Genomic DNA, 23,533 nt, shown 5'->3' with positions numbered 1-23,533 from the left:
GTCATTGCAGAGTGTTTTCGTTTGTTTAAAAGAAAACTTTCTTGAAAGGCTAATGAGGGAGGCAGAGGAGAGTGAAGTGACATTAGGCTCACGTAAAGTCCTGCAGGATGACACGAGCAGGCTTAAATGGCACTTCTATGTTCTTGTGCTGCATGACATTCCAATGTAGAATATTTTCAATATCCTGTTTCTTCACCAAAAACTCATCACAATTCCGAATGGCTGCTTCCAGAAGAACTCTGATCGAAAATGGTAAGCGCCCTAAGAGTTAAGGATGACAAAATAAACAAAACCCGTGAGACAACTTAAGAGCGCTCTTTAAGGCCAATCTCTGTATAAAGTTGATACGAGGCATCAGACTATTCTTCCACAAGGAAAGAGGGTAAAGTGACCAACAATTTAAAATACATGGATATTTAATGGGTTTAAGAGATATTCAGGGCTGGCCACAGTGGCTCATGCCTGTAATCCCAGCACTTTGGGAGGCTGAGGCAGGCAGATCATGAGGTCAAGAGATCGAGACCATCCTGACCAACATGGTGAAACTCCATCTCTACTAAAAATACAAAACTTAGCTGGGCATGGTGGCATGTGCCTGTAGTCCCAGCTACTGGGGCGGCTGAGGCAAGAGAATTGCTTGAACCCAGGAGGCAGAGGTTGCAGTGAGCCGAGATCCATGCCACTGCACTCCAGCCTGGCGACAGAGCAAGACTCCGTTTCAAAAAAAAGAGATATTCAGTGGTAGAAAACACTACACACGAGGCCAAAATAAAATATTATTCTTTGGTATTAAATGGTTGTCTTGTCCTGGATTCCAACAACAGAAACTTTCCCTTAAGTCATCACATCTCACCATCAGTCTAGATTTTTATTGTATTACGTGTTTTGTTTGTTTTTGAGACAGGGTCTCACTCTGTCACCCAGACTGCAGTGTAGTGGTGTGATCACAGTTCACTGCAGCCTCAAACTCCCTGGCTCAAGTGATTCTCCCACCTCAGCCTCTAAATACCTGGGACTATAGGTAAGCATCACCACACCCAGCTAACTCTTTTCTATTTTTTGTAGAGACAGGGTTTCACTATGTTGCCCAGGCTAGTCTTGAACTCCTGGACTCAATCAATTGTCTGCTCTGGCCTCCCGAAGTGCAGGGATTACAGGCATGAGCCACCACACCCAGCCTATGTTAAATGTTGACAAGTAACATATATTTATACATGTATATATACACACAGAGTAATAGTTCTTATGAAGTTAATGCTCAAGAAATGAGAAAATAACCCCTTTACAATTATTGTAATTAAGACCAAAGTATATGCACGTACATCTTTCAAAGGAAACAAAACCCTAAACACTATGCAGCATGGCCAGTGGTAACTGGAGTTCCTAAAATAAAACAATATTAATTCATAAGAAAAATGATTTTGGGGCCGGGCGCGGTGGCTCACGCTTGTAATCCCAGCACTTTGGGAGGCCGAGGCGGGCGGATCACGAGGTCAGGAGATCGAGACCACGGTGAAACCCCGTCTCTACTAAAAATACAAAAAATTAGCCGGGTGTGGTGGCGGGCGCCTGTAGTCCCAGCTACTCGGAGAGGCTGAGGCAGGAGAAAGGCGTGAACCCGGGAGGTGGAGCTTGCAGTGAGCCGAGATCCCGCCACTGCACTCCAGCCTGGGTGACAGAGCGAGACTCCGTCTCAAAAAACAAAACAAAACAAAACAAAGCAAAAAAAAAAAAAGAAAAATGATTTCGTTTATTTATAAAAGTTCCATTTTGATATGCGAAAATTACTAAGCAATACTATCTGGAAATGTTATCTGGAAAAGACAGTGCAAAGGCAGAAAAAGGACGGAATTGGGAATAAAAAAGACTGTGTTCTTGTCCTGCTTGTCTACAACCCACATACTTGTGATCTGAGCATGTGTCATTGACTCTTGGGCCTTAGCTTCCTCAGGACCTCTTATATTTTATAAACATGACCCCATAGGGTTGTTATTCAGATTAAATGATATGATACAAATGTATACTCTATAAAGTGTTATATAAATGTTAAATGCATGTAATCATTATTACCTACTTAAAAATGATTAATGTAGGAAAGGCATGTGAGTGCTTGTGCACTTAACCCAAGAACATTCACCCATTCTCTGCTACTCCCTTTTCAAACTCTCCTAAAGTATAATTAATTACATAGCCTAATCATTGTGCAAATGAGATTCCAATTGCTATCATAGCCATGTACCTACCATATCTTGAATCCTCCAATTTATTCAAATTGAAGAATTTCTTTCCTGGTTGTACAGGATCCAATGGCTCAGCAAGGTGTGCGAATGGGTTGCTCATGATTACTGATGGCCACCTGTTCCTGAAAAGAAAAGAGAACATTTACATTCTTCTTTTAAGAGGCCTGGGACCTAGAAATCAGGACTGGGAAGAAGGCTTAGTTTTTACTGTTTCTTTTAGTATTGTTTGCATTTTTAACTATTGTACACACTCAACTTTAAAAAAATAGTTAAAAAGAAATAGACATTTGCACATCTCCTCTGTCCAAAACTACCTAGTACTGTCTGGTAGGTACTAGGTAGTTTTGGGGAGAAGCAGTTGATTGAGAAGCAGTCTGTGTCTTCCTGGATTGCTAGTGCAGGAGGCGACAGGACATGCCACAGGTACCGGTAACGGGCGCAAGACACTGAAGAGGAGACAGCCAGGCTGTTTGCCCAGCGCCTCTTTCCTGGGAACTGCTTCTCCCACCTAGTCTCACATGCTGTATGCAGCAGCTGCCATTTGATGGGATAGAGGAAAGGTGTCTGACCCAATTTGGCCCAATCAACTTCCTTCTCTGGGAGTTCTGGAACTGAAACTAAAGAATGGGCAGCAAAGGCTACTGGAATACACCGTAACTGTGTTTATAAAGGTATGTACCCTAGGCCATCTGCATTAGAATTATCCAGGGATCTTTCTTGTTAAAAATATAGATTCCTGAGTATCCCCTCCCCACCCATTGAACCTGTTCAAGCTTCTAGGTGATTCCAACACATGTTCAGCTTGAGAATCATTGGTGGGCACTGTGGAGTGCCACCAGGTGAGGCACTTAATTTAGGAAGCAGAGAGGCAGCACAGAAGATATCGAAAAAGGGAGGGCACATTCTAAAACAGGAGTCACAATCAAAATGCCTCCAGGGCTCAGGAAGAGACCTGTGTATGTGAGGCAGGCTGTACAGGGACTAAAGAGCCTGGGTGATCTGTGCCCATCTAAGGGGGCAGAGGCCACCTGGCTCCAGCCGAGAGGGCATGAAGGAATGCTTGCCCAGTGTTGAGAGATCATCTAATTTTCCAAGTGAGACTGGTAATCTAGATTTTTATATGAATTCTTGGCTTATAAAAGTTGGCAACTGATTTTTTCTAAACTGTGTGGGTCTGTGGCATGATGGCAAAACCAAACACACCTGTGGGCCCTATTCAACCAGAGGTGGCAGGTAACCAGGCGGGCAAGTTCATGGCAGAAACTGAAATGGAAAAAACGGGCGGATGGATTAAAAGCTGAAGAGGCAAAATTTAGAGAAAATGGCTGCTGGGTGAATGGGGGGAAATCTATGGGGAGAAGAAATAAGGCTTAACTCCAGGCAGGGAGAATTGAAGGCTATTAGGACTGCTTTGGGAGGGAAGATGGTGGCTTTAGTTTTTGAGGTGAGAGTGCATATAAGATAAAGTGCCACACAAATTCAAGAGATTTGTGACTAATTCTCACTCAATGAGCAGCCAATCGGCGGGGGGAAAGCCCTATAAATAAGAAACCTGCCAGCTTATCTGCAGAAGGAGAAGTTTACAAATCTGTGGGCTCAGAAAATGAAACTAATAATTCCACTGGCTGAAATTCTGAATATATTTAAAAAGGCAACGGTGCTACTCTCCCTTTCATTTGTCACCCATGCTATACTCCCCAGACTTACCTTTTCCACCCTCAAACAGTAGCAACTGCAACAATAAAACTGCTTTTTTGCCTGCCTGGAAAAACAGAAGACTATCTCAACAGAGGCCAGAGTCTCTGCAGGCAGGGGAAGTGGTGGGAAACGCTCACGGGACTGAGCAAGATGGGTCATTCACCTCTTTCAATGGCCTTAAGTGTCTGAATCATCCCTATCTCTGTGTCGAATCCTAAAGGAGCCAGATGCCCCAAGTCTCCCAAAATTTTTGGATTAAACCAGTTGTTAACTTGTACTCATATTTGCCATTATGTGTGGGGACCAAATGTGTCAATTTACTTCCCTGTAGCTACAAATGTCTGGGGCATAACGTAAGAAGCCTCACATGATTCCCGCTACTCCCACCACCCTACAGAGTCAGTTGGTATTTTGGGATGGATATAGTGACCAATATGGTGGCTCTTGGAGAAAATGGCTTGTTTTAAAGTACACTGCCATCTGCCTCCCTTTATCCTTGGAAGCTAGATAAGTGTCTCGTTTCACTATATTAGGGAAGTAAATTCTATCTGTGGAAGGGAAGAGAAGAACCAGTTAGTTATACCAGCACATGCCAAGTGCTTTACACCATCTTCTTTACCTGGCAACATCTCCGTAAATGAAATCTATCATTATTTCCATTTTACAGATAAGGATACCGCAGCTCAGAGGGATGAAAAACCTTGCCTAACGGCATACATCCAGTAAGAGGCAGAGCTAGGTTTCAAACCCTGGCTGTTTCTGCCAGCCAACACCACCTCTCTACGTCAGCCTGCTCTGACGATGCTGCTGTTGGAGGTCACCCACTGGCCCCTAAAGCTGGGAAAGTCATGGGAAATCCTCTCACAAGAGACTCAACTTTGAATGCTGGAGTTGCCTTTACTTCTTTCCAGGGGGCCACATGCAACTAGGTCTGAGCCAGGCACTGTCACCTGTCTCCTGCCACTTTGTGCTGAGCCACAGGTCAGTAGAAAGTAATAGCAGCTGCATTTCGGCAACCAAAGACTAGCTTTGTTTGGAAAACAGGCCCTCCATATAAGCCTAGAGGACTTTGGAATTTGGAGCCACTTCAAGCTTCCACCCATACTATCACGCTTGTCTCACATCTCCTGGTTTAGTAACTCCAAGAGAAAGCCAAAAACAATCATGTTTCAAAGAGGTGTGAGAAGAAAGATCTTTGGTTGGGTAATGGGTCCAGATCCAGAGAAGAATCCAGGCATCATACCTCCTAGGCCTGCCTTTCCCTGGCCAGACACTCATCCCATCCCTAATCCTTGAGTATTATCACTGGTCCTTCAGGCTCCAAAAATACCTCCAGGATCTGGGGTTTCATCTAGGAACCCCACCATTGGCCAGGAAGCCCTCCCTACGTCCCACATCCACATAAAGCACAGGTCTCACTGTTCCAATTCCTTTCTTATCTCCCACTCTCTCCTCCTGCTGCTTTGTTCTTGGCTCTTTTCTGTTTTATCTGATCTTCATTCAATAATAAAAGATAGGAATGAACAAACGAAGACAGTGAATGTGGATTTTTTTGGAGGTGGCAGAGTATCTAAATATATATAGTGTTTTTCTTTTTCGAAAGGGAAGAGTTAGCATATATCACACTATTTGGGGTTGCTGCTTTCTTTGTTCTGTAGAATGAGATGATACTACATGGTGGCAAGAAGAAAAAAGAGGAGAAGAAAAAAGAAAAAAAAAAGAAGGAAGGAACGGGAAACGGTATCTTTTAAGGTACAAGGTGGGAGCAATTATTCAGAACTTGTCCCTCCGGGACGCTTGTCAGAATGCTGAAGACGGCTGAACACTTGTCCCTGGCCACTGAATCAAGTAAGACAGATGAACAGTTCTTACACAAAAGGAATAAAAACGGAGCTACTGTATCTGAAACGCTTCACTACATGTAGTTCACATTCTGAAAGTCAAGATAATTATTTGGTAGAGAAATAGTGTCTTTCAAAGCTAACCCATCCTGAAATACCAGCTGGGTGACTTGTACAGGGTTATGATTAGCACAGGTACACTCTGCATGCAAGAGCGGGGGTGGGCATGGACAGTCTGAACACCAGATTTTAAAGTAGGTCACTAAAAAATAACAAATATTATGCAAAGGCAGGCAGAACTAGGGTAAGACATTTAACAAATGAGCCATGCTCCCAGTAAAAGGGTGGGAGGAGTGAAGAGCTGGGGTTTTTCCCCAACCACAGTCTTGCTACCAACTGACCTTTGGCTCAATTGAGGACACTTGCAGGTGCCTTGGAGTAGCGCCTTTTGTGCATACATGGCATGGCACTAAGGCATGGCACCAACCTGTCACCATTCCCTAGGGACACCTTGACCTTAGGTGCTAAGGAGGTAATGAGACAGAGAATGTTGAGTTTTTGGTAAAGAACCTTAGCAATCATGTAGCACTGCCCCAAGGAAGAGAGAGAGGCCCTGAAAAGCAACTGACTGACTAGGGTCACAGGAGTCATTAGTGGGAGAACCAGAAAAAAAAAAAAAAAAAAAAATACAGCTGATTTGCCCTCCAATGAAATGCAAATTTCCCTCAGGCGGAAAAAAAAAAAAAAAGCTTAAAATCTTTCATAGGTAGAGTTGAAAAAAGTACTACCTAGGTGTATCACAGTCTTTTGGTGCTTCTGTGATGTTAGTTCTATAATCACTTACTAAAACTTCCATGTGTTTCAGAATTCCAGAGAACTGACAGCTAAACTTTGGAAAAACAACTTAAGTTTAGGTTTCTGATGATCTACCCTGGGTGCCACTTTTTTCCAAAAGACACAGTAAGGGCAAATCAATTTTCCTGATATAATATTGAGTATACAATCCCTTACTCAGATTCAAGATACAAAATGTTGGTAAAGGCTCACATTAAATGATGTGAGAATTTTAAAGTTGCAAAATAATATATATATGTATATACTAGCATCTGATTTAAGTGGAAGAAAAAAAACTTCAAGACCATTAGTGTATATTCATTCATACATACACACCATTGCATATGCAAACGCACAAAAAAGAAAGACATAAAGTTAACATGGATTACAAATAGAATAACATATTGTATAAAGGGGAGACTTTAGCTTTCTATGTTTTATACTCCTGTATTATTCAAATTCTATTTTTGATAAGCATGCATTCATTTACTACTTACTTCTTAAAACACTGAAGCAGTCATTTAAACTTTGTACATAAATACCTACGTTAGCATCTCTATAAAATGAGAACTTGACATCTTCAGCAATATCCTTTGAAAGAAAGAATGGTCCATAAAGTTCCTGGAACTACAAATGCAGGTCTTTCTTTAATAATGACTGGTGAAGACGTATTTAAATTTGTGACTATGACTCCAGATAAAGTCCACTTTGCTCCCCTCAATATGTCCTTTGATATCCACCAACAGAGAGAAAGAGTTGTGAAGAGAATCCCTGAATGGCTCAAATTTAGCCTTAGATGAACAGTGCCACACCTCATTCAAGTCAAACAGACTAATCCAAGCGGGGCCCTCCCTTCCCACCCCCTCCCCAGCTCCCTTTCCAACTCAGCAGAATACCAAATTTGTTACTGAACCACATCTTCTTGGGTGGTGGTAACTTTAAAAAATATTACACGAAGAAATAGATACAGCCAGGCGCAGTGGCTCATGCCTGTAATCCCAACACTTCAGGAGGTCGAGATGGGCGGATTACCTCAGGTCAGGAGTTTGAGACCAGCCTGGCCAATGTGGTGAAACCCTATCTCTACTAAAAGTACAAAAATTAGCTGGGCATGGTGGCACACACCTGTAGTCCCAGCTACTCAGGAGGCTGAGGCAGGAGAATTATTTGAACCCAGCAGGCGGAGGTTGCAGTGAGCCAAGATGGTGCCACTGCACTCCAGCCTGGGTGACAGAGGGAGACTCCATCTCCAAAAAAAAAAAAAAAAAAAAAAAAAAAAAGAAAAAAAAAAAGAAATAGATGCTCACTGTAGCAACAACAGAAAATGCAAGTGAGCAAAAAGAACAAAATAAAATCCTTTGTAATACCATGATTTACAGTTTCATTTACCATGACTTTTAAATGCATTTAAATTTTTAAAAAAAAAAAAAAAATGACTAGACCTCACACTGTTTTGCAAATTGCTTTTTCACTCAATAATAAACCTCAAATATCTTAATACGACAATCGTGTGATATTTTACAGCACTTTTAACTATACCATAAAAATCTATCCTTCAGATATATAACAATTTCCCTATTATTAAAATACTTAGGTTGTTTCCAAGTACTAGCATTCAAACAATGATGCCTTGTATACTCACATTGTTAGTAGGTCCTTAAATCATTTCTTTTCAATAAACTTCTAGCTTTCAGTTCCTAGAAGAGAGCTGAGTGAAAGGATTTGCATATCACCAGGATGGCTGGAAAAGGCTGTACCAATTTTATGACCCTTCTCTGAGGCAGTGAGTGGAGGTGCTCAAACCAGGCAATAGAATTCATATTTACCTTTTGCCAAGTTGAAACATTAAAAAGCCAATCTTGGTACTTCTTTAATAGCTAGTTAAATTGAATAACTTTCCATCTGTCTGTTAGACATCTAAATTTCTTCTTTTGTAAACTGCCTGTCTGCCAGACAGGTCAAACTGAGTAACACTAAGATGACCTCTGCTGATCAAATGTTCTCATCTCCAAGGGGACTTAACTGAGCTATTAATGTGGATGCCTCAGCTCTGTAACTCTGGAGAGACTGAAACTGCCTTTGGCCTCTACTTGGTTTTGAGATATGGTCTACAACATTTCCCTTCACGTGAATGACAGACAGCCCTAAAATCTGTCAACAATTTGACCCCATGCTTGGGTGCACTGTGAGTGTAGCGAATTACAGCAAGGAAAGGGGATGATTATCTTAAATCACGGATAAAGTCCTATTTGGGCCAGTACATTTTGCTTATGAGTAGCTCTACATTAAAATTTAAATATTAGGTTGGCAGCTATTTTCTTTCAGCATTTAGAAATATCAATCTGGGTTGACGCAGTGGCTTATGCCTGTAATCCCAGCAATTTGGGAGGCCAACGTGGGTGGACTGCTTGAGCCCAGGAGTTGAGACCAGCTTGGGCAACATAGCGAGACCATGGCTCTACAAAAAAGCGAAAAAATTAGCCAGTCATGGTGTCCCACACCTGTAGTCCCAGCTACTCGGGAGGCTGAGGTGGGAGGATTGCTGGAGCCTGGAAGATTGAGGCTACAGTGAGCTGTGATTGTACCACTGCATTCCAGTCTGGGTAACAGAGCAAGACTCTGTCTCAAACAAACAAACAAAAAAAAGAAAAAGAAAAAACAGAAATTCCGAACCCTGGCAGCAATCCTTGCAAACAGGTTTTGTGAGGGAGACTGCACATAGCATATGGATGGATGCTAAACCATCACTCTTGCTAGAAAACCACGTCAGACCATACACCCATCCAGCTGGCAGGGAGTGACTCAACAGTAGCATTCGAGAGGAGTGCCATGTGATGATGTTTATCTATCATAGCTAGATTTGTAGAGACGTTTGGAATAGTCGACTTACTTTAAGCTAAATGCCAAGGATCAGAAAAAATAAGATTCACCTTTTAGGGTCTCCATCTCATCTTTGGAATATATAAATCTATGAATTTGCTACTTGTGTTATCAAAGTTTAATTTTCCTATGATAGTGAAATATTATAATTAATTACCTTATGATATAGACAGAGACATAGTATTAATGGACCCTACAAGCAATCACAGGATTTCCACACAGCAGTAGGAGGAGCACAGGAGAGGAATAAACCCAGGCAGCAGAACTGTCAGTAGTGGGCTGGAGAGGATGAGAATTTGTTTTTTTTGTTTGTTTGTTTTGGGGGTACATATCAGTTTCCAGGGGAGCTTGTAGAGCTTGAAAGAGCCTTCAGATGATCAACTGAGAATCATCTCTCTATGGTACTGGCAGCACATCCCCCAATCCTTTTTTTGGGCTATCTAAAGACACATAAGAGTGGATTTAAAAAATCTATGCAAACAAGAGAGAAAGATTTCTCCTGTATTTTATGTGGTTTGCCCTTCTGTTTTCCTCTCTCCCCACACCTTCTGAAATATACCTGTCTTGAACTGCCATGGCTTCCAACTCTAAAGTCAAAGTACTATCACTGCATCTCTGAGGTTCACTGCTGTTCATTAAAATGGTTAACTATATTTCATTTCTGTTTAAAGAGAAATTAATTGGCCCTACTCCCAAACCTTTGTGTATCTAAACATCATGCTACTTATAAACAATATTTTTGTCAAAAGTAAAATTCCAAGGATGTCTGTGTGAACATAAACAACATTGAGGTCAGAATCATCATGACCAGCAATATCACCAAGGCTTGTCAACTGGGTTCTTTCATAAGAGGAGAGCTAGAAATATTAATCCTTTGTTTTATTTGATGTGGACGCATCTGGGAAACTGCACTAAATATCTCTGAATTTTCCAAGAAACCAGGTCATCTCTTCAATTCTTTTAGCTGTTCATAAAACAAAAACCTATTAAATATGATACTTGTAACTAGAAGAACTTTGAAGGAGAAGTCATATGAGCAATTATCTATTTTTTGGAGAGAAACTGGGGGGAAGAGTGGTGCAGAAAGAATGGATTTAACAATATAACCACATACGTCAACACGTTTTTCTTGAGCACTAAGTATGTGCAAGGTGCACCATATGCTACAGAAAGGAACAAAACTCTGCCTCTATATCAGAAAGCTTTGCCATCTCACAGCAGCTTGTCTCTTCTTGCTCAAATTTTAAGTTAGTGGTCTATTTTCACACAGTCTTGTCTCATCCTGGATAACTGACCAGAATGTGCTATATATATGTCAAGATTTAAAAAAAAAAAAGCTTAAATGATGGTTTTATTTTGAATTGGCCATATAACTTTTCTGTTCCTCAGTTTCCCAATCTATAAATAAGGTTGGTTAACGATCTAAAAAGTCCTTTCTAAGTGGAAAAAAATTCAATGGTTCATTCATTCACATTTATGTTAACTGTCTATTATGTGCCAGGAACTGTTTTAGGTCCTGGGGATACATCAGGGAACAACAGAGACAGAGTCGCTGCCCTCATAGTACTTCCATTTTAATGGAAGGAGACAGAATAAACAAATAAATAAATATACAAACAGAATGTCAGATGGTGACCCATTCTATTGATAAAGCAGGGAAAAAGCAGTAGAAAGTACAGGGGCTGTGGGGAGTGTCAGTGATCAAAGAAGGCCTCACTGATGTTCAGCCACTGTGCAATCCAGGGAGGGGTAAGCTCACGTGCAAAGGCCCTGAGGTGGTGGCATGCCTGGTGGGTCTAAGGAAGGCCAAGGAGACCAAGGTGAGTGAAGGCAAAAAAGGGGAAGACAGAAAAGGCAAGAGATAGTAGGGGCCAGACCACATGAGGCTCTTTAGCCAATTCTGATGTTGTAAATCTACACTGTAAGCCAGGTGTACAGCTAGGTGTCTGTAGTTTATCAGAGTCCCTACTGTGAGGACTTTGATAAAGACAGTGATAAAGTGGCCACAGTAGGGACTTTGATAAAGACAAACTACAAAGCCCTAACTGTACATCTGGTTTAGACTGTAGACTTCCAACATCAAAAATTGGTTACAGTTTGATAAGAAATTAACTCATATATGAAAATATTAGATTGCACTTGAAAAGTAGTTACTTCCTGAAGTCTAACCCTGTTTCCCTGAATTTCATTATTAAGTAACACTAGAAATTCTCAGGATGTATCACAAAAATGATCATGACTCACTCAGCAGATGTGCACAGCCACTGCCAAAAACCACAGGACTTAGGGAACCAGGGCCACGCTATAACAATGCCTGACCAGGCAGCCCCTGCCTCTTGAGGGCTCCCCTAGTTCTGGGCTCACTGGCCAAGAGGGGGCAGAACATCACATGCAGCTCTCAAAGAGAAAGACTTAATGCATCCTCTAAGCTCGTTTTAAATTAGTTGCAGCAGCACAAACTCACAGAAATATTCACTTTTACTTTTTAGCGTCACTGTGGGCCAATATAAGCAGAGTTTCGTAAAAAGTCTTGGTGAACTTCGACATTTATAAATTCCAGAGACAGGCTGAGAAAGAAAGTCACCAAGGGGTCATGAAACATTTGGCAAGAAAGTAAAGGAAGAAGTGGGGGCATTGTCCTGAGAACCCGGCATCTGACCCAGCACTGAGCCTGACCTCATCCTCTCCGCCTTGAGGTCTTCCCTCAGCCCCTTCTCAGAATGTGGGCCCCCTACCCTGCAGCTCCCCATGGTCACCAGTGTGGTGTAGTACACGACACCTGCAGAGACCCCAACTAAGCCCTACTGCATCTAAGTTTTTTGGTTTTTTGGTTTGTTCTTTTGAGACAGGGTCTCACTGTGTCACCCAGGCTGGAATGCGGTGGTGCAATCTCGGCTCACTGCAACCTCTGCCTCCCAGGTTCAAGTGATTCTCTGGCCTCAGCCTCCGGAGTTGCTGGCATTACAGGTGCCCACCACCACGCCCGGCTAATTTTTGTATTTTTAGTAGAGACGGGGTTTCCCCACGTTGGCCAGGCTGGTCTCAAACTTCTGACCTCAAGTGATCCACCCATCTCGGTCTCCCAAATTGCTGGGGTTATAGATGTGAGCCACCGCACCCAGCCTGCATTTATGTTTTAAGAGGGGGAGAAGTACTGGGTGAAGACAGCTGTACTTTCAAAAAAAGTATTACAAAGCAGGTCCAGTTGTGATCCAATCTTTAAGAAAGCAGCATGATTTCCTCAGGCTCCTGAACTCATTTTGCAGATCGTGGCAATGAACTTTTCTAACTCGAACTTTAGGAATTAGGAATTAGAAAGAAAGGCCGTCACCACAAGAGATTGGGTGTCTGGCTGCCAGAGGTCTTATAGCGCCATCTTTACCTCTGAATTCACCAAGTGTCTGGGGCCAACTATCCCCACCCACCTCACCAACCTGGTCTCATCAGGGCTGACTGAACTCAGGGATTATGACTCATGCTAATAGAATTATCAGAGCTCAATATGTAAACCCATATATTTACTGATTTTACCTAAGAAAGGCAACTGTCACGAGGACCTGATGCTCCTGTTTCTGACCAGCACATTCCTTCCCCACAGCAGGATAGAAGGACGTTAGGAGCTGCAAATCTGAAGCCAGATGCAGGCGTGCTGAGAGAGGGAACTGGAATGCAAACCCAAGTCCATCAGACTCCAGAGCCTAGCTCTGAAGCAGCTGGTTCCATCCCAGTGACTCCCACAATGGCATGGCTGCTCTATTTCATTGGGTTGAAGGAGTGACAAATACTAAAGCAGCATTAGACCCTGATACTTCTGGGAACTGGGCCTTTCTACGTTGTCTATGGGAAGGGACTGGTGTGGATTCATTCATACACATGACATTTACAGACCTGGGATGAAGGGATAAAGTCCCCATCCTCCTTCAGACACTCAGACTGAGAATGGAGACTGTGTAGGAGAAATCAGAACATCATGCAGCCCATGCTACAGGTGTGGTGGATGAAGGCTGATAAAGAACCATCAGGAAAAAGCACCTAATCCAGCATCAGAGCATCGGAGGGGGAGAGAAAGGACTCTAGGGACGGGTGATACCATGCACAAGCCTTCCAGAATTACACAGAGGTAGGGAGTCACTGAAAGAATAAGCTGGCAGATGAAACAATACATTAAAGGCACAAAAGTGTGACACTGCGGGAATCATAAAGTGTTGCACATGGATAAAGTACAGGGTACATGTTGGGGAGAGCTAAGAAACAACAGATGGAGCAATCCAGGTTGCTGCAAAGTTTGAATTTTTACCAAAGGTAAGGAGGCACCATTAAAGGATTCTGAGCTGCAATTTTTAAGACCAGATTTGATTTTCAGAGATCATTCTGGTAGGGGTATAGACTGACTCAGGGAAAGGCTGCCAGACTGGTGTCAGGGAGGCAGGTTACAGTGTTATTACAGTCAACAAGACAAGGCAATGAGGAGGCACAGGAGGGAACAAATCCAGGGAGAGTTATGTATTGGGCAAAATTCACCCCTGATATTTCATGTAGGTTCTTTTCTATTTTCCCCAAGTGTCGGCTGGTCTGAGAAATAAAGGGAAAGAGCACAAAAGAGAGAAATTTTAAAGCTGGAGACATCACATGTCGGCAGGTTCTGTGATGCCCCCTGAGCCATAAAACCAGCAAGTTTTTATTAGTGATTTTCAAAAGAGGAGGGAGTGTACAAATAGGGTGTGGGTCACAGACATCACATGCTTCACAAGGTAGTAAGATAACACAAGGTAAATGGAGGCAGGGTGAGATCACAGGACCGTAGGACCGGGGCGAAATTAAAATTGCTAATGAAGTTTTGGGCACGCGTTGTCATCGATAACATCTTATCAGGAGACAGGGTTTGAAAGCAGACAACCAGTCTGACCAAAATTTATTAGGTGGGAATTTCCTCATCCTAATAAGCCTGGGAGTGCTACTGGAGACTGGAGCTTATTTCATCCCTACAGCTGTGACTGTAAAAGACAGCCGCCCCCAAAGCAGCCATTTTAGAGGCCTACCCTCAGGGACACATTCTCTTTCTCAGGGATGTTCCTTGCTGAGAAAAACAATTCAGCGCTATTTCTCCCATTTGCTTTTGAAAGAAGAGAAATATGGCTCTGTTCCCCCGGCTCACCGGCAGTCAGAGTTTAAGGTTATCTCTCTTGTTCCTTGAACATTGCTGTTATCCTGTTCTTTTTTCAAGGTGCCCAGATTTCATATTGTTCAAACACACATGCTCTACAAACAATTTGTGCAGTTAACACAATCATTGCAGGGTCCTGAGGTGACATACATCCTCCTCAGCTTATGAAGATGATGGGATTAAGAGATTAAAGTAAAGACAGGCATAGGAAATCACAAGGGTATTGATTGGGGAAGTGATAAGTGTCCATGAAATCTTCACAATTTATGTTCAGAGATTGCAGTAAAGACAGGCGTAAGAAATTATAAAAGTATTAATTTGGGGAACTAATAAATGTCCATGAAATCTTCACAATTTATGTTCTTCTGCCATGGCTTCAGCCAGTCCCTCCGTTCGGGGTCCCTGACTTCCCCCAACAGTTATGAAAGCAGGATGGGCTGGGGTAGGTAAGGAAAAAAGATAGGTCTTGAATAGCTTCTGTGTTTCTCATTTGGGCAAACTGGCAGAGCCAATGAACAAGATGGGAACTGGGATGTTGATTTTAGACACGGTGGATCTGGGATAAGATCTCCAGCGGGCAGGGGCATATATGGGCCTGGAGCTTAGCAGGTTGGACTGGGACAGAAGCTGAGAAGAACAGCAGCAATGTTCAGGCATTATCCCATGAGTGCCAGGTCATCCAGAAGCTCAGCAGCCTGGGACATGTGCTGAGTGCCTGTGGGATGCCAGGCATCTAATCCAATTCCTCTAATGCAGATCCTTGGCAACTCTGTGACAAGGGCATCACCATCCCATTTCACATGAGAGAAGACAGGATCTGAGGGGCTAAGTATCTTGCCATGGTCTCATGGCTGGTAAGTGACCAAACTGGGAGTCAAACTCAGGCTCCTGATGTCAGGACCAACTCTCTTGCACCATGCTCCTCCCAACAGGCCACACAAGTGATATCATTTTACAGTCATTTAACGTATTAAGATCCAAAAAACCAAATGCATTAAAAAAATATATCATTTTAAAACCATCTCCAAGCTCTAAAGCACATATATGGGGACGAGATGGTAAACCTCATGTTCCCTAAAACATCCTTGATTTTGGCAAAATTTGTATGATAGATAACTTTTAAAGAATGGGTTGATGTAAATAATATAGGCATTATCAGCACTTAGGAGACTGATTTCTTATCTAAGAAAATAAGAGTTTATGAAACATAACATCCTTAAAACCAATCCTGGCTACTTTTGATTCTGCCATTAATACAAAATTGTACCTTTCAAATGTCCACCCAGCATAGCGCTTACACCTAGCAGATTCTTGGCAATGGCTTATTTATCTTATCTGTTCTCAACCGAAAATTCAAACCTGGTAATCATGTAGGAGGATACTTTCCTAGACTGATACCTCTTCTTCATGAACTATGCCACAACTTGCAACTTGCTATGTAATTCCACAATAGCAGTTAAAGAAAGGATGACAAGGATGTTGATTAAGTGCTCCATACATGTCTGTTTCGTGAGCAGTGGCCCAGACAAGTTACACTATCCAAAGATGGGCTTGCCCAGGGTTCTCCTTAGATCAAGACAAGAGAATGAGAGAGAACCACACCAGCACTCATGTACAAACAGCCTTACTAATTCATCTAAGGTGGATTAATTTTTAACACCAAAGATAACAGCAGAACATGAGGAATCTGAGGAACAACTGGCTCAGAGAGTGTGATATCATTTCAATAGGTCTATGGCATTAAGGGGCACAAGAACCTGTTCTGTCTCCCAAAGACATACTTAGATGCTTTTGCGTCTTCACATATTTGCAACATCTAATCCCAAAGACTCTTGGTTTCCAATTGATTCTTAAAGTCAGTCTCTGCCACTTGCTGCTGAGGACAAGATTTCTTCTATATTCTTAAACCTCAGTTTACTTCTTTGCAGATTTTAGGTAACATGTCTGTCTGCACTGCTCTGCCCAGATGACAAGGGCTGCTGGGATAATTAAATGAAGTAACACACGAAAGCACTGCATATTCTGGGAACTATATCCCCGTGAGCTACCATAATTCATGAGATTGCTATTGACTTACCTATGGTAAGCTCTAAATGTAGCCTGTTTCTTTTACTTAAGATTTAAATATACATTTTAAAACAAGTATTTAAAACATAGTCAAGAACCACTCTTATCCAATACAAGCGACCCAATATTATTCAGTTTTATTTTTTCAGGTCTTTCTCCTGGTGGGGGGGTGGTGAGGGGATGCATTCTATGATTAGAGAAGACCCACAGGCTCCAGATATATTTGTGAAAAAATGACAAAAGATCATTAAAAACATTTTCTTTTTAGAAAGCTATCTTTTTATATTGGCTCGAATTTAACACTCTTTTCATGGCTCAAATTTAAGACTCTTTTCACCATGATTCTTTAAAATCTTTTAAAATCCAAACAGGTGAAAGAAAATGTTCTTGGTCCTAGGTCATATTTGAAAACTTTTCTTTTAATGTGATGGATTTCTTTTATACTCAAAATTTTTCTCCAGTGAACTTAATCAATTCAAATTATCTTAGCATGTATTTCTTGAGTATCTTCTTTGCATTATGCATTGCTAAATACCACAGAAGAAAAGAAAATAGGCACACATTCCTTCTCTTATTTGAAGACTGCAATCTAACAAGGAGACTAAGATAAGCACACAAATACAATAGGATGAGGGTTATAAGAAAAGTCAAAGGAAAGAGACAGCTACAAGTGGGATCCAAGAAAGGCTTTACAGAGAACTACGAAGTGGAAGATGAATTCAGATGCACAGGCAGAGTAAAGAGCAAATACCAAAGTAGAGAAACAGGATAGCGCAGCAAGTGTTCAGGGGCTGCTCAGCAGTTCAGTATGGCTGACATTAGGGCAGAACAGTTTTAAGATTTTTGCTACAGCAGTCAATACATGCTTATTCCTAAAAGACCTAATAAGTGATTCTCATTAATTTATATAGCTGCAAATGAAGATGCCAACTCTTGCCAGAAGGAAAAAGAGGTGATGTTGAAGAAAAGTATAAGGGAGGGGCCAGGCGCAGTGGCTCACGCCTGTAATCCCAGAACTTCAGGAGGCTGAGGCAAGCGGATCACCTGAAGTAAGGAGTTCGAGACCAACCTGGCCAACATGGTGAAACCCCCATCTCTACTAAAAATACAAAAATTGGCTGGGCGTCGTGGTGCACGCCTGTAATTCCAGCTATTCTGAGGCTAAGACAGAAGAATCACTTGAAGCCGGGAGGTGGAGGTTGGAGTGAGCTGAGGTCACACCACTGCACTCTAGCCTGTGTGACAGAGTGAGACTCTGTCTCAAAAAAAAAAAAAAGGTATAGAGGAAACAAAATTGGCCAATTATCACTGTTCACAGTCATTGAGGCTGAGGGTTTATACTCTCCTCTCCACTTTGTATGTCTGAGATTTTCCATTAAAAATAGAGAAAATGAAAACAAAAAAGAAGAAATGAAGGCCAGTCGATCTAGGGAAACGGTCAGCTGATGGTGCCAGTCAACTGAAGTGAGAGGGCGGGGCTGAGGTCAGACAGACTCTACAGGGGAAGCAGACACAGCACAACGTGACTCCATGGTCAGTGTGCCTGTTTTTCGGTTCCCCATGCCTCACACTCCTCACCTTTCTCACTGGGAGAGAGTAGCTGGGGTCTGCCACCAGGTAAGCTGGTGGTAAGACAGTCTAAGAAAGATGGAAGAACTGTCCTCAACATACCAGGTGCAAACATACTGTAGGGGTTGATTTTGGTAATGTCAAATGTAATATTTATTCATGCGTGAAAACCCCGATAAGCTAAAGTGAAGAAAATCTAAAAAGCAACTGTGCTCTATCACCAAAAGAAAAGCACTCAATGTTTTGGCATATCCGCTGCCTTTGTCCATGCAGGGGCACACTCGTACATATATGCACATGCTTTCTCTCCTCAGAAATACAGAATCACAGGGAAATACTGCTGTGTAACATGCTTTTTTAGTTTAAAAACTATACAACAGTATTTTGTAACACCAGTGTAAAGGCTGCATAATAGCTTGCTAAGGAACACTTTGACCTAGTATTACTAACCCTGGACAAGAGTCAAACATTAATACTGTTAAATAAAATGTTTTGACTTGAGAGGCTCTCTAATATTATTTTAATATATACTAATATTATATATACAAGTTCAGAGCTGTGATATAACAAAGTAGTTTTTTTTTAATTGGGGGAGGAGGATGGTGGCAACATTCCTATCAGAGAAATAACTCTATTTTCCTTCCAAAAGTATTGATTGTTGGGATTTTAGGTTTTCTACATTGTAAAAGCAATATATGAATGCTACAGGCTATCCTCCCTTATAAGATAGGCACACATCTGTTATTATGAAAAGTAACAAAAGTTATCTGGCTTCCTTCTACCTCATTCCACTGCCCAGAACTGGCTACTGGTCTATCTTCTAAACATTCATGATGCTACTTTAAATACATGGAATGGAATATGTAATGACACATGCACACAACTTATGTACACATAGATGTACAAATACGCATACACACAGGTATATACACACACAGTGTACTCAACAATGCATCATATACATATATAATGAGGATTTTTTTTTTTTTTTGAGACAGGGTCTTACTCTATTGCCCAGGCTGGAGTGCTGTGATGCAATCATGGCTCACTGCAGCCTGGACTTCTCAGGTGATCTTCCTGCCTCTGCCTCCTAAGTAGCTGGGACTACAGATATGTGCCACCACACCTGGCTTTTATTTTTTTTCTGTATTTTTGGTAGAGATGGGGTTTTGCCATGTTGCCCAGGTTGGTTTTGAACTCCTGGACTCAAGCGATCTGGACTCTGAAAGTGCTGGGATTACAGGCGTGAGCCACCATGCCTGGGCCTTTCCATCCTTTTTAACATTTCCTTTGTCTCTGCCCCTGGAATCAAGATAGCTCTTAGAGACACTACTAGTTTTTGCATAATAATATGCAAAATTCACACAACGGGTTAGACTGCAGGTCCATCCATCCCAGCATAACATCTGAGATGGCTCCAGGGAGGGAGGTGGGAATAAGATCCATATGTGGCTCTGTCCTTAAAACTTGAACACGCTTGGCCTTCCTTTAAACAACCTATTATGGAGTCTTCTATGATTGATTCCAAATCCTCTACAGTTACTACTGCCCGCTACGTCCATCTTGGACACTCAAGTTTCTGGTATTCACGCATAAAGTCCTGAAGAATCTCCTTTTCCATAAAACTATCTCTTTGAAACATGGTTCTTGTTCTGATAGTTTAGGTCAGGAGTCTGCAAACTATGGCTGGCACTTGTTTTTGTAAATCAAGCTTGACTGGAACACAGACATACTTGTTTGTTTGCATATTGTCTATTGCCGCTTTCATGCTTCAACAGCAGAGCTGAGTAGCTGCAATAGAAACTGTATAACCATAACCCAAAAAGCCTAAAATATTTCACTACCTGTCCCTTTACACAAAGTTTGCTGATCTGTATTTTAGAATATGATGAAACAGATTTTTTTCCTTATCAAAAATTTTAGAGGACTTGAATCATACACCCTATATCTAGGATCTTTGTCTAGGCCTAAGAGTCTGTTTTCTACTAAAAAAATAAACAAACCAAAAGCATCTTGGCTCAGACAATAGCAGTGTCAGCTGGCAAAGGTTTATTTAACAACTTGAACTCCAGGAGGAAAAAAAAGCTCTGATGTAGCATTTGCTGATTTCCATGGTGTAACTATTCCCACCATGGCTTATTTCAATCTAAAAAATGTGTTGCCACTGAACACGGAGTTAGGAAGAGATATGCACAAATGCTAGTATAAACCAGCTCTGAAACCACTGGCTCCTTGGGACGCTTACTATCAATGGCCTAACTCTTCATTTTAAAGTCAAAGACACTGAGACCCAGAGAAGGTGTCTTAACCCGAAGCTGGCCCAGTGACTGGCACCAGGTTGGAGGTAATTTCCCTGAGTCTGGCTGCCTCACAGGAAATTACTTCCTATGTAGAAGGAGGAGTGGGGGAAAGAAGGCAAAGAAGTTATTTGCCAGGCACGTGGTGATACACGTTGGTTTTTATTATCATCTTCACAGTGTGGGACTCTGGTTTCTTCAGCACATGCCTTTGAAGCACACTTTAGGTAGGGGGTACTGCTCTTCACACAGGACCAGCTTTCATGTGCACACTCTGACAATAGACTATCTCAATTAACCAGCAGTTATCTAAGCTATCAGACTGTAATTGCCAGAAAGACAGGGACTGCATCTTTTGTGCTCACTACTTTCCTGGCATCCAGCACATAACTGGACACATGAGAAATAGGTGGCCAATAAAAATCTACTGAAAGAATGAAGGAATGAGACCCCACCATCAAAGTGGAATTTTTTAATACAAAGAACACAGCGGGTGCTCAGAGTTTAGATCCCATTTCCTTCTCCTGTGGACTTCTCCTCCTTCTCACCTGTGGACTGTGCAACACACACAACATGCTCATGTGCATGCAACATTTCTCAAGTATCGGCAGTAGCATTTAAACTGATCCATCAGAGTACAAGAGGCTCTGTGGATGAAGGAACAAAAGGGAGGATGGAGTTAGAAAATTTCTTCCTCCCATATATATACACGTAACATCTGTGTTGAACTTGTTCTGACAAGGCACGAAGCTAAGGAAAGAGTCCCGTGAAGGACCTCACCTACCACACTCCAGGATGGTGGAAACTGCTTTTTGACAGGGGCTGAGGAAGCATCACTCAGAGTGACACCCTTTGAAAGTGGAAAGTGAAAGAACGTCAAGACTGGGAATCATTATTCCAATAAACTCAAGGCTAACAACCATGCAACTGCAAACAGAAATGAACACGTGCAAGGGAAGGCAAAAGCATGCCTCTCTGTTCTTTTGGAAATAACTTCCTGACTACTTGGTAACTCTCACAGGAACCCCTACACACTTGGCACGGTCTCTCCATTGGCACTTTTCTGAGCCCACAGGTCCTGTTTGCCACATCACTGTTGTAATCCCGATGCACGGACAGGTCAGCTCTGCAGGCACAGAAACAACCAAAGGCATGTGTGAAGCCTTGCTGACTTTTCAGGAGGTTGGCAAGGTTCATCACAGCCTCACGTAGGGACCTAGTACATGGTTTCCAAAGTGAGATCAAACTTGGTTCCAGATACCAGAGGTTAATACTGTCCATGGCACGAGGTGGTGTGTGTTCCCAATCAGAGGAAGGATCACAAACAAGAAGCAGGCCCGATGAAGGAAGCCTCTGAAGCATTTCCTACACTAGCATCCTCAAAGTGTGGTGCAGAGAACTCCTAGGGATCTCCAAGGTCAAAACCATTTTCATAGTAATAAAATGTTACTTGCTTTTTTCCACTCACACATTTTCAGGAGTATACATTGCAGGTCTCAAGAGGCTACATGATATGTGATATTGCAACAGACTGCAGAAGCAGCTATCAGAATCCAGCTGTCTTCAATTATGCTTGACATCAAAGAGATTTGCAAAAATGTAAAACAATGCCACTCTTCTCAATAATTTTCTGTTTTGGAAAATATAGTTCTTTTTCATAAAAATAGGCAATGTTAAGATAGAATTAGTTCACTATTCTTTTTAAATGAATTAAATATACTACAAATTTCTCAGTCTTACTTATATATTATAAATACGGATAGATATAACACACATAAAAGCTCCTTAAGATACTAATTTTTAAGAGTGTAAAGGGGTACTGAGTCCCAGAAAAGTTTGGGGACTTCTGTCCTAGAGGTTGTCCCCCAGGGAAGAGAGTTATGTGTGTTGCAAGAAGGAAGATGCCATTATGATGTGCTAGCTGAATCTGGAAAAACATGACTTGGTCACAACTGCAGCCCAAGCTCCTTTCTGGATCTCTGAATCTATCATGGGGGGCTCTGTGTTCAAGCCTCCCACCGGAGGGTCTCTTCCCCCTCGTCCCATTTTCCCTTTACCCCTTGGAGTGGATTCCCGGATCTGCCTGCACAACTTTAGCAAGGGTTTCCCTATCCAGCTAGCCGGGCCTGGGCGAGGACTCCCAGTGCGGGCCTCACACCCTCGGGGTTAGGACTCCCAGTACTGGCCGCACAACCTAGGCAAGGACTTTCAGGACAGCACGCACAGCCAAGGCTAAGAGGGTCTAGGAAAGCCACTTCCAATCCCTGGTCCCTCTCCCCGGCATGACATAGATTGGGGACAGGGCGGAGACGTCAGTCGCCAGAAACACGTCCCCGATTCTCCTCTCAGCCTTCCCAAGCTCGCCTCCGTGTCCCCTGGGCCGCCACTGCCTCGGGCACCTCGGTAAAGGCCCGCACCGACTCTCGAGGGATACAGGGTGGACGGCGCTCCCGCCTGGAGACGTGGGTCGGGCCACTTCGGTACTCACCTCCGACTGCACGGCGGGGCTCCCGCGACCGGCGAACCAGACCCCAGCGGCGGGACGCGTTCCCGTGCGCTGCGCCGTTCCAGCTGCCCCCTCCACGCTCCGCCCCCTCTCGCCCCAGGGGCCGCCGCGCGATGGGCGGAGCAGGGGCGGGACGGGCGGGCAGCTAGCCGAAGAAGGGGCGGAGCCTGCGGGCCTGGAGGACTTCGCCCGGGGCGGGAGGCGAGGGTTGCGAAGGGCTCCTCCGCAGGAAGTGGGAGGGCTGAGCCCTCCGCTCGGGTCCGCTTCTGCCAGCCTGGGACCTGGGACGAGGGTGTCTGTTGCTCACTTTGGAGCTTAGCACGTGACTCCCCAGCCGGCGTTAGGAAGTGACCAAAGGGTGGGGAAGAAATGGAATTATTTAAAAAAAATGATTTGGCCATAACTGCAGAGGCTTCATGTACGTGTGGTCACTTCGC

At 42.9% G+C, this 23,533-nt stretch overlaps 1 protein-coding gene across 2 annotated transcripts in view; it reads right to left on the bottom strand.

Moving 5' to 3' along the window:
- The window catches only part of ACO1 (aconitase 1), a 64,799-nt gene extending 41,594 nt beyond the window's left edge, over positions 1–23,205 (bottom strand). For both annotated transcript variants that reach the window (XM_012509121.2, XM_012509122.2), the window contains exons 1-3: positions 23,079–23,205; positions 2,244–2,362; positions 93–261 (exon numbers count right to left, since the gene is read on the bottom strand). In XM_012509121.2, the coding sequence (XP_012364575.1) occupies positions 93–261; positions 2,244–2,340 (266 nt within the window). In that variant the 5' untranslated portion in view covers positions 2,341–2,362; positions 23,079–23,205. The remainder of the gene's footprint in view (positions 1–92; positions 262–2,243; positions 2,363–23,078) is intronic.
- Between the last annotated feature and the right edge of the window lie 328 nt (positions 23,206–23,533).

This window comes from Nomascus leucogenys, chromosome 8, assembly GCF_006542625.1.
Source record: "Nomascus leucogenys isolate Asia chromosome 8, Asia_NLE_v1, whole genome shotgun sequence".
In the NCBI taxonomy this organism is placed as follows: domain Eukaryota; kingdom Metazoa; phylum Chordata; class Mammalia; order Primates; family Hylobatidae; genus Nomascus; species Nomascus leucogenys.
Note: the sequence above shows the minus strand (reverse complement) of the source record. Positions and strands in the feature narration are given on the sequence as shown.